Consider the following 12324-nt stretch of genomic DNA (forward strand, 5'->3'; position numbering starts at 1 on the left):
GAAAGGGAAATCATGTTTAACCGATTTATTGGAGTTCTTTGAAGAAGAACAGGTGCTGTGGATAAAGGGGAACTGGTGGATGTACTGTACTTAGATTTCCAGAAGGCATTTGAGAAGGTGCCACATCAAAGGTTATTGTGGAAAATAAAAGCTCATGGTGTAGGCTTAACTATATTGGCATGGATAGAAGATTGGCCAACTAACACGAAACAGAGAGTAGGCATAAATGGGTCATTTTCTGGTTGGCAAGATATAATGAGTGGTGTGCCGCAGGAATCAGTGCTGGGGCCTCAACTTTTTACAATTTATATAAAGGACTTGGATGAAGGGACTGAAGGTATCGTTCCTAAATTTGCTGATATTACAAAGATAGATAAGAAAGTAAGTAGTGATGAGGACATAAGGAGGCTACAAAGGCATATAGATAGGTTAAGTGAGTGGGCAAAAATCTGGCAAATGGAGCATAACGTGGGAAAATGGGAAATTGTCCATTTTGGCAGGAAGAATAAAAAAGCATATTATCTAAATGGCGAGAGATTGAAGAGCTCTGATATGCAGAGGGCTCTGGGTGTCCTAGTGCATGAATCACAAAAGCCTGTATGCAGGTACAGCAAGTAATTAGGAAAGCTTATAAAATGTTACCATTTATTGCAAGGAGAATTGAATACAATAGTAGGGAGGTTATGCTTCAGTTATACAGGACATTGGTGAGACCACATCTGGAGTACTGTGTGCAGTACTAGTCTCCTTATTTAAGGAAGGATGTAAATGCGTTGGAAGCAGTTCAGAGAAGGTTTACTAGACTAATACCTGGACTGGGCGGGTTACCTTATGAGGAAAGGTTGGATAGGATAGGCTTGTATCCACTGGAACTTAGAAGAGTAAGAGGTGACTTGATTGAAACATATAAGATCCTGAGGGGTCTTGACAGGCTGGATGTGGAAAGGATGTTTGCCCTTGTGGGAGAATCTAGAACTAGGGATCACTGTTTAAAAATAAGGGGTTGCCCATTTAAGACAGAGATGAGAAGAATTTTTTTCTCTCAGAGGGTCATGGGTCTTTGGAACTTTCTTCCTCAAAAGGCAGTGGAAACAGAGTCTTTGAATATTTTTAAGGCAGAGGTAGATAGATTCTTGATAAACAAAGGGGTGAAAGGTTATTGGGGGTAGGCGAGAATGTGGAGTTGAGGTGACAATCAGATCAGCCATGATCTTGTTGAATGGCAGAGCAGGCTCGAGGGGCCGAGTGGCCTACTCCTGCTCCTAATTCTTATGTTCGTATGTTTGGCCCTGAAAAAATAAGTTGATATTTTTGGAATGCCAAATTTCTCCATTGTGATAAATTCCATTTATCTATTTAAAAAAAAAATTAAAGTTCATGATATTTCTGCTTGTCACCTTAATCCTATGTGTATGTCCCAATCATTAATTTGCTCTCTGTTAAATGATATTAAAACTGAAGGATAATCCATGCTTTTAACTTCCTGGTTTATTGTGTGTCAGAATTTTTCAATGTGACTGATTACCTACCCTGCTTGATGACACCTGGAAATCCCCTTGACGTGATGCCAAATTCAAATTAACGTCGGGAAAGGTGAAATGCAAACCGCAGAAATCATCAGATATTTGTGGGAAGCCTCCTTGGTGGGCAACCTTCTTCGAGATCAGCGGCAAGCAGCGCTGTCACTTTGCTGGTGACTGCAAAATCCAGGCCATTGCTGTTTGTGGAAGCTTGTTGCGTGCAAATTGTCTCCCATGTTTCCTACATTACAACAGTGGCTACACTTCAAAAGTACTTAATTGTCTGTTCAGCACTTTAGAATGTCCTGAGGTTGTGAAATGCTAATGCAAGTTCTTTCTTTACTACACTGAAGTACTCTCCTTGCTGCTGCAATCGGCCAACTTTTTTTTATCCGTTCATGGGCTTCACTGGTAAGGGCAGCAGTTATTACCTCTCCCTAATTGACCATGAGAAGATGATGGTCAGCCACCCTCTTGAACCACTACAGTCTACTTGCTGTATGTAAACCCACAGTGCTATTAGGGAGGGAGTTCCAAGATTTTGACTCAACCATAATGAAGGAAAGACGATATATTTCCAAGTCAGGGTGGTGTATAACATGGAGGGGAACTTTCAGGTGGTGGTGTTCCCATGCATCTGTTGTCCTTCACACACCTTTCCTTTCGTTCTCTTCCCCACCAACCACCATCCCGCAACCCCTTCACATGCTTAAAACCTAATTCTATTCTAACCTTTGCCAGTTCTGATGAAAGGTCACAGACCTAAAACGTTAACACTGCTTCTCTCTCCACAGATGCAGCCTGACCTGCTGAGTATTTTCAACACTTTCTGTTTTTATTTCAGATTTCCAGCATCTGCAGTATTTGGCTTTTATTTAATGTTTAATTCACTGCCACTTCTCTTCCAGGAATGCCTACCTTGAAGAAGTTCTGCTCTTCTCGCCAACAGAATTTTCGTTTGTCTCTTTTACCTTGTTCACCTTCATTGTTTTCTATTTCCCTCATGGTGTTTGATAAGGTGTCTACCAAAACTCATTTTCACAGCCACATCTCCTTCCTCAGCGACTGTCTCCGGCACCAACTTATCACACACTTTCCTTTTTGTTCTCTTCCCCACTAAACCTAACCCTCTCTTCACTTGCCTAAAATCTAATTCTTTTCTAACCTTTGCCAGTTCTGATGAAAGGTCACAGACCTGACACGTTTAAACTGCATCTCCATCCACAGATGCTGCCTGACCCTCTGAGTATTTCCAGCAATTTCTGTTTTTACATTTGTTGTCTTTGCTCTTTTAGGTAGGAGAGATTATTAGTTTGGAAGTTGCTGCAGTGCATCTTGTAGATGGTAAACACTGCTGCCACAGTGCGCCAGTGGTTAAGGAAGTGAATGTTTAAGGTGGTGGATGGGGTGCCAATCAAGCAGGCTGCTTTGTCCTCGATGCTGTTGAGCGTGAGTGTTGCTGCAGCTGCACTCATCCTGGCAAATGCACAACATTCCATTGTACTTATGACTTGTGCCTTGTAAAAGCTGGAAAGACTTTGGGAAGTCAGGTAAGTTATTTGCCGCAGAATTTCCAGCCTCTGACCTGCTCTTGTGCTTTCCCAATCCCGAGGCTCTAGCCCCATGACCTCCCTCCTGATTGCCAGGCTGCAAACCCCCACCCCACCCACCAATGCCTGATTTTTTTTGGCAGCTCTTGGATTTGTCCCTGCCCTCCACCCCCAACATTACCATGCAACATATGCTCCTGCTTGTACTCTATGCTAATTTTACATACATCCTCCCTGCAGCCCGTATCCACCTCATAACTTATTTGCCACACCTAAATCTCTAGCAATAAGAAAGGAAGATCCGTTTTATATAGAATAAAAGTTTCATACATCTAGTATTGCAGTAAAAATATGGCTCAATAGGGGATTTAATTGGTGGGAAACAAAAAGTTTCACACAGTTCCACGATAAATTATTATAGTGAAATTATTATTGATACCAGTGGAGAGGAAAAAAAAATTCCAGCACCTCTGAAAGTAATGATATTAAACAACTCCCCAATAAGGATACATGTAAACCATCATTATATCAGCATATCGTTCCTGTGATTATTTGGACATTATGTTTACGATGCAGCTGCCATTTTCTAAAATTATTCATGTGTAATTTTTGGATATCACTATTATACAAATTGTCATGGAGTTTCATAGCATAACTTCATTCCCAACACAGCTCATTCAGTTTTAGTAAGTATTGGTCTGCATGGTGCCATGGACCAACTGTTTAGCATATGATTGCACTCCATTCAGAATGTCTGTGGAAGACATGGTTTACATTAAAAGTACTCTTTCTAGGGCAACAGTCTGTCTTACATCAACATTTTAATTGAAAAAAAATCATATCATGGCAGTGAAAACTATTGCAAATCATACCATAATCTAGACCTTGAATTTGTTTGAGGCGACGTGTAGCCACTTTCAAGTGTTTTGTCCTACCTAGATCCTCTCCAAGCAGATAATACCAACCATTGATCTCCTGCAATGAATAAAAAGGGTTAGCAAACAACCCAAAAGCCAACATTTTTTGAAATACTCAAAAAATCTTGCCGTTGTTCTAAAAGCAGTTGACAAAACAGCCAAACTAACAATTTATAATTAGATTTTTGCTACAGAAACTTCACCTTCTAAATATTTTTCATGCATCATTGTACAATTTTAAAATATCTTGAAATCCATTGTAGAATAGTCCAAGATCATGTAACAGATTTACTCAAAATGCGATATACACTTGGGCTGGATTGTGTGTTGGAGGTGGGGCTCCCGGCGTCGGGCAAAAAGTGGGGTAAAGCCCGCCTCTGCCTTTTAAGCCACCCGTTGGAGTGATCTTCCGGTCTTTTTAAATCTAAGTGTCAAGGGCCACGATCCCTGTCCCTTTAAAGATGGGGATCCTGCCTCCATGAGCTGCTGGCCAATCAGAGGTATCAGCAGTGCCACCGGGAGTGATGGCCACTGCTGGTGCTACAGAAGCCTTAGGCCCAGGCCCAGCACTGGAACCCGGGACCCAAGGTGAATGAGGAAGGTCGCCGGGGCCAGTCCAGAAGGCCTTGGCGAGGAGGGGTGGTCATGGTCCAGGGGGTGGGGGGCCACAGGGGGTAAAATGGTTAGGGGTCCTCCGTGGGCCACAGATTACCCACAGAGGAGGGACAACCCCCCAAGCCTTCAGGGAGGGCTTTACAAGTGCTTTACAAGGCACTTCCCTGCATGGCAGAGGCAACCCCACTGCTGGCAAGATCCCAGTGGCGGTGGGAAGAGGCCCTTAGTTGGCCTTTTATAGGCCACTTAAGGGACTCAATTGGCCCCTGGGCAGGAATGCTGTCGTCGACCTATCTCACCCTCAAAAAGACCACTTGGCAACGGGGAGATGATGGGCCCTTCGAATCCTCCGCCACCTGCTGCGATACTCATTCCCCTGCCTCCAACCTCGTCTCGGAGGCCACATCAAATTCCAGCCTTAGTATTTTTCTTTAAGTAGGAGCGAATGTTGCAACGCTAACACAACTAACAGTTTCAATTCTTTCCCTATAATAGAAAAAAAAATACTTTTCTCAGTGCAATGTCAGAGTTTGGAGTTAGCTTGGATCCCAAGTTAAAATTTAACCATGATTCAGCAAGAGAAAATCTCAGCTCTCTGCTAACTATAAGTATTGCATATTTGCACAGTCTTGATTCAGTTCTTGAATGCTCACAATTTGGCAACATATTTGTCGCTGGAGTTATGCATGCCACAAAGGAAAATGGGTGGGTCTGTTAGAGGCCTGTTATCACAGTCCCAGCCTAACAATGCAGGAGTTCCTTTGCGAAGTGTGCTTAGCCCAACATCACCATCTTCTTCATAAATGGCCTTTCTCCATCTTAAAGTCAGGAGTGAGGCAGTTCACTTGCAAATCTAGTGTTCAGCTGCAAGTCCTCCAACATTGAAGCAGCCTATTCCAATCCACAGCAGGATCTAATTAATATTCTGGCTTGGGCTGACAATTGGTAGGTAATATTTGCACTAGTGGGGGAATCGTGAACTAGGGGACATAGTTACAGAATAAGGGGACACTCATTTAAAACTGAGATGTGAAGGAATTTCTTCTCTCAGAGGGTACTGAATGTCTGGAATTCTCTACCCCAGAAAGTTGTGGAGGCTAGATCACTGAAGGTATTTAAAGGGGAGGTAGACAGATTTTTGAAATATCGGGGAGTTGATGGCTACGAGGAGCTGGCACGAAAGAGGTGTTGAGGTCTGGGGCAGATCAGCCATGATCGTATTGAATGGCGGGGTAGGCATGAGGGGCCGAATGGACTACTCCTGCTCCTATTTTTTATGTTCTGAAGTGGCTCTCCCTTCTTCTATTCACTTGAAAGAAGGCAGGGGTTCCGTAAGCGGCTATTGGGGCTGCTCGCCAATGACAGATCCATAGTCCTGGATCCGGATGATATTAGTGTCCAGGCCCGAGCCTATTACGGTGCTCTGTTCTCTACGGATCTGTCCAGCAAGGATGCTAGCAGTTTTGTGGGAGAACCTGCCAAAAGTCAACCTGGAGGGTGTCAAGTGGCTCAATGCTCCGCTTAGCCTAGCAAAGCTAACTGGTAGTCTCAATCAGCTCTCAAGGGGCAAGTCCCCAGGCCTGGATGGGATGATCATGGAGCTGTACAGGGTGTTCTGGGATGTCCTGGGGGAACGATTACACGCACGTCCTAGGGAAAATCTGGCAACTGGGGCTTTCTTGGCCTAGGGCTGTCATTGTCCTGTTGCCCAAAAGGGGTGATCACCACCTGCTTAAGAACTGGCTACAGGACTCCCGCCTCAGCATGGACTACAAGATCTTTGCCAGGCGATGTCTGCTTGCCTTTGCACCGCGCTGGCCCACATGATCCACCCTGACCAGTCCTACATAGTCCCAGGCCGCAAAATCTATGACATCGTGTATTTGGTGCAGGACCTGGTCCACCATCCCAGAGGGCTCCTCTGTCAGTTGCCTTCCTTTCCCTGGATCAGGAGAGGGCGTTCTACAGGGTAGATCACGAATATTTATGCGGGATTCTGCGAGCATTCAGGTTTGGAATGCAATTCGTCACCCGTATCGCACTTCTGTACACCGCTGCAGAGTGTCTGATTAAGGTCAGTGGGTCTTAGATGGCACCCCTTCATTTTGGGAGAGGAGTGCATTAGGGATGCCCCATGTCCAGCCAGCCTCAGCAGGTCAACTCCGTGGTATCCTCCGCCACAATCAATCCAGGCGGCAACTTTCTACCTTCAGATCTTGTAGAAATGTCTGTACATCAAGGATCCTCCTAGATGTTGACATTTCTTCCACCAGCTGCACAGCCTCAATTATGACACATAGCTCCTGCTTATAAATCTGGGGGTGGGTGGGGGGGAGTCTCCATGCCTCCTTGAGAAAGCTGCCTGTCATTTACCAGGAACTAATCAGGGTCTGGAACATGGTCACCTCCAGGCAGAGCTCTCCCCTGTCAGGAGTAGCAGCTATCTTCAAGGAGCCATTGCTCAGGAGTCCACACCTCCATCAGTACAGGTTCGTGTGGCTGGCGGAGGAGAGGGCTCTGGCTGCCAAGGTGACTACTGTCAGGGACGTATTGGATGGTGTAGGAATTGGACTGGATGCCACAGGAAGAGCTGGCACGATGCATGTCTTTAGGTGGCATCCAGCTCACGGCTAAAGCCATTGAGAATCTTTAAAAAGTGGTGCACTCGAGGTCGGCTCAGGCATGTGGAGCACTCCCGTCCGAGATAACCCTTGGTTGGATGATGCCAGGCCCCAAAACCCCCCTCGGGCACCACGGCCCCACAACTTGAGTTGTCCCTCGGAAATCCCCTCCGTGCCACTCTACTCTGCACAGTGGGGTTTCCTGTATGGGCTGGTCTTGCGCACCCTCCACTTTCTCACTCTCGTCTGTCTTCTGGACATGTTGTGGTGTTTCATCCCGCCATCCAAAGGAGGTAGAGATCCCTGATGGGAACACTGGAGGAGTCCATGTTTCACATCTATGTAGGATGTGTGAGGTTGCAGTCACTCTTTCATTATCTAAGAGGGCTGCTACTCAATTTCTGGCTGCCCTTCAGTCCCGTATTCCTGACCTTTGGCTTCCTGGTGCAGAGGGGAGCGGCCAATCGGACGACTTTCTGGTGGGACTGCTCCTAGGCCTGACCAAGGTGGCCATAAACAGGTCCAGGCAGCAGATGATCAACCCAACTGCCTTCCCTCTCTTTACCGCCCGGGTGTCCTTGGAAAGGGAGCACAGTGTCCACTGGTATGCTTGAGGCCTTCCATGACCAGTGGGCACCGGGGGCTGGAGTGCATCTTTATCCCCAAAAATATTACCTTAATTTGATTTACTAAGTTTCCTTTTAAAGTTTTTAGTTTTTGTTACAGTGTGTTAGCGGTGCCCCTTTCAAAAGAGGCACTTAGTTGCTCTTTATTAGCAACCTTCAGGTTGGATCAAAAGAGGTCTATACAGATGCAGACTGAAACTGTGGGATTGTTAAGTTTGGAAGTGCATGTTTGTAACATGTATTTCTGGAAATAAAATCTTATAAAGCATGAAAAGATTTGACTCCAGTTCTCTGCTTCACTACCTGGATTTCTGGGATAGAAAACCCATCACACCATCACCGGCTCCTACATTGCTTTAAATTATTGCCTCTACTATTTTTACTGCCAGTCTGTTCCAAGTGCTGAATACCCTTTGTGAAGAAAATTTTCTGAAATCAGTCCTAAGTTTGGCCATCATACATTTAACTTATTCCAACTCTTGTTCTTTACTTCTCCCAAACTGAGCTTCTCCATCTGTTGCTTCTGATCCCAATGATCTTTAACTGCTCTCCTTTACTTTGCATCATAACACCTGCTTCCTTGCATAACTAGTTTCCCATCTCAACCCTACCCCTTTTCAATCTTCCACTGCTCTTCCAAAATGCACCAAATTCCTGACTAACCTCCTGTCTAATTTTGTCACCAGCATCCTGATCTACCATTTTCCTCCAGCTTGCTTGACATTAGTACCATGCCTTTCTTTTTCCATGTCCCATGCCCAGCAATTATTTTCTTGTAAGAAGCAGAATCTTTCTTCAAAATGTCACAAAATAGCTTTTGTCTCTGTATATACTGAAACCACAAAAGAAATTGGACTTTTTGAAATCTCTTTAAAATTCTTCATTTATTGATGTTAATATTGTGTTTATACACAGTGCTTCAGCAGTTTCCATGCTGCTGTTATTCTTCAATATCATAAATTGAGTATGAAATAGTAAATAAACATGTAAATAGCATACACATGAGCACTTAAACTACAGTCTACACTTGCCATTTTTCTGATCTTAAAGATAGGACACTAATGACCTATTTAAACTGTTTTTAATTTGTTTATAATAGTTTTAATTTGCTGTGATGAATTAAGCAGAACAATTACCATTACACCTTTGGGACAAAACTAATTTTCATATTTCCAATGTGATTTAATCGGTGAAAATAAGCGATACATTTCCAAATGTATGGAATTCTGCACCACATTATATTAACAGAGAATAGTATAGCATAGTAGGAGGTCATTTGGCCATTGAGTCTGTGCCAGTTATTGCCTAATCAAATTTAATTATGTTAACTTCTGCATCTGGAACAAAATGCTGTCATTGATCTCACATCTTTTAGATAGTTTGTCTGTCCAGCAATCACTATTCAGTAATTTTCACTGAGCAGCATTTCCATATTCTGATAATCATCAACATTTTCCTGCAGTTTGTTTTCCCTCTAAGACTCCCACGCTTTTTATCCCAACAGCAACCACACTGTGCCAACTTTGTTTTAATAAGTAATATCTTTCCCCAAGGGAGCATTAATACAGACTGGCCAGTAAAACTTTCTGTCTGTGAAAATACAAGAATTCTTTAACCATACTGGAGGTTGACTAAGTTGCTTTCAATAACACTTGCTTAGCAATTTAAGTTACATCAGCATTAAGATTACAAGACTCATAATTGCTTATGAAGGTGATTCAACTAACCCTTTTTCAAACTACAGGCTACAGGAGTCTAAAATCCCACAGCACCATTGCATCCCCAAAGCATGGCAGCGTGGAACTTCTGCACGCACATCCATCACCTCCAACTCCTCTGGATCCCTGTACTGCTGGTGACTCAATTTCAACACCATTTACGCTTACATAGCACAGTTCGCACAATGTCCTGAGACACTTTACGACAGATCGGACATTGAGCGGGAAGTGGACAATATGCAAAAACATGGTTGAAAATATAGGTTTTGAAGAATCTAGTGGAGGTGAAAAAGACAGTGATAGAGGTATTTAGGAAGAAAGTTGTCAAATACAAAATTGTGGTGCCTGCAGACTCTGAAAGCAGTGGTGCAGCACCAGGAAGGGACACACACAGTAGACTGAATACATCCTGTGACATTGGACTGTAAAAGATTGAAGAGTTAGGGTGTAGGGAGGCAATGGAAGAGCTCATAAAAGAGAATGAGGATTTAAAAGTTAATATACGTTGTTAGGCAGTGCAGGTCAAAAAGGACAGGGGAGATGAGTGTACGGGATGTAGTTCAAGCAGATGAGTGGGTGAAACTCAAGAGCCTAATATGAAGGTACTGCAGAAATCACAACTTCTGGTAACAATGGCATGGATCAGGGTTTCACTGGTGGTGTGGTAGGAACCCTGGCAGGCTGTGTGACAAGGTGGAAATAGGGTAACTTAGTGATGGTCTAGGTGAGGCATTTGAAACTCTACTTTGAATCGAATGGGACCACAAGATTGAGTTACTGTCAACTTCAGTCTGAGTGAGCAGTATATGAAAAGCAAAGTTTTTGTCAGGGGCAAAACAATATGATTCCTGTCTTGTCCATTTTGAGCTGGAGAAAATTCTGGCTCCTACTGAAAATGCCACACAGGCAGTTGGATATCTTGGAATAACAGAGCCTTCAATCAGTATGGAAAGTGGTAGCAAAATCCACTGCAAAACGTGCATGTCCCAGAGATGAACTTTGATAGTATTGTATGGTGGCCCTGTGGCCGAGCCTGTGTCACGTGCTCTCTTTACTAAAGGTGGTGGGCTAGAAAGAAGCAAATATAAAAACTCAGGCAACGGTTCCTATACAGAATGATGCCCACCAATGTCTGCTGGAACTGTGCATATCACGTTCAGTGGCGATGGCTACCACTGTTGAAAAGCCAGACAATCTCAGTCCACATGAGGAAAGGCATGTAGGCATTGTCCCCGAGCACTGCTGATTTTTGTCAGCAGGGCTACCACCTTTCAGAGGGGACAGGAAAACAAAAATTATATAATTAAAATTGCAATGAGATTGCCTGCTCCAGTGTCCCTATTCATTCCTCTAATTCTAATCCACTTTAGTCCACTTAAAAAATAACATAATAAACTTGCCATCAAGTGGGGATAAGCAGCTGTAATCATAATGGGAACCTGACAGCTGCTTTTGTTGCTTTAAATGGACTTTGTTTGACAGGGTTGAAGTAAAGCTGTAAGTTTGGATTCACTTTCCGTATGAAACCCATATCAGCACCAGTCCTAGGAAATCAGTTACATGGGAAAAACATTTTCACACACAAAAATTACATGTACACTGATGCATTTGAAAATGGCCTGAACTCTATACTGGCATTTCTGCTGTTAAGAGATCCACAAAATGTGTTGTCTGATGGTACATAATTTTCTGATCCACAAACAATGATGCCATGTGAGATAACCATAAACTGATTTTGATCTAGATTAAGTCTGAGAACAATCTAAATACAACAAAAAATTTGCTCAAATTTACTCTCTTTTGAGAGTAGTGAAAGAAATAACCTCAAATAATGAGTGCATTGGGTGCAGAAAAGTCCCATTTAATGACCAGGTTTTCAAAATCCTAACACTGGAAGTCCTGCAGCAAAGGGTGGCTCTACATATAAGGGAGGCTCACTTTACAAGAGTGCAACTAGAGCATCATAATGGCTGGGGTGGGGGGGTGGTTACAGAGCACATCAATGCAGTCTCATTAGGAGCAGGTTAGGAACAATTTTTTTGGACTCTGCAAGGTTGCTCATGACAATACATTTTTTTTTTGCCAAGTTTCTTAAGAGTTCATCAAAGAAAAAAGATACATTGTCACACTGATTTTTGCCAACTACTAATCTTGTAAGCATACAAATTTTCTTCCATTCCACTGTGTCATGTTACCATATCACATTGGTTTCTGTATAGACCATTAAATGTCAGAGATCAAGTACCAAGTACTCTATCTGCATAAGGTTCCTTACAGCTACACAATCACAAATACTGTTAACCTGAACAATTTGGTATCATCTTTATTTATTTATTTAGAGATACAGCACTGAAACAAGCCCTTCGGCCCACCGAGTCTGTGCCGACCAACAACCCATTTTTATACTAATCCTACATTAACCCCATATTCCCTACCACATCCCCACCATTCTCCTACCACCTACCTACACTAGGGGCAATTTACAATGGCCAATTTACCTATCAACCTGCAAGTCTTTGGCTGTGGGAGGAAACCGGAGCACCCGGCGGAAACCCATGCAGTCACAGGGAGAACTTGCAAACTCCCCACAAGCAGTACCCAGAACTGAACCCTGGTCGCTGGAGCTGTGACGCTGCGGTGCTAAAAACTGCGCCATTGTGCCGCCCATAATCTTCTCCCAAAATTTTCTTTCTGATCTACATTTCTTTCACATTGGCCAAAAGCTATCTATTATTTTATGCTTCAACGCATTAGAAT

General features: G+C 43.4%; 1 protein-coding gene across 3 annotated transcripts in view; it reads right to left on the bottom strand.

Moving 5' to 3' along the window:
* Nucleotides 1–12324, bottom strand: part of rgs3a (regulator of G protein signaling 3a) — a 401039-nt gene that overhangs the window by 275954 nt on the left and 112761 nt on the right. For all 3 annotated transcript variants that reach the window (XR_010969010.1, XM_068012622.1, XM_068012623.1), the window contains one exon: nucleotides 3943–4045. Coding sequence is in view for 2 of the 3 variants with exons in the window: in XM_068012622.1 (XP_067868723.1) it covers nucleotides 3943–4045 (103 nt within the window). In the remaining variant the exon portion in view is untranslated. The remainder of the gene's footprint in view (nucleotides 1–3942; nucleotides 4046–12324) is intronic.

This window comes from Heterodontus francisci, chromosome 32 (genome assembly GCF_036365525.1).
Source record: "Heterodontus francisci isolate sHetFra1 chromosome 32, sHetFra1.hap1, whole genome shotgun sequence".
Classification (NCBI taxonomy): Eukaryota; Metazoa; Chordata; class Chondrichthyes; order Heterodontiformes; family Heterodontidae; genus Heterodontus; species Heterodontus francisci.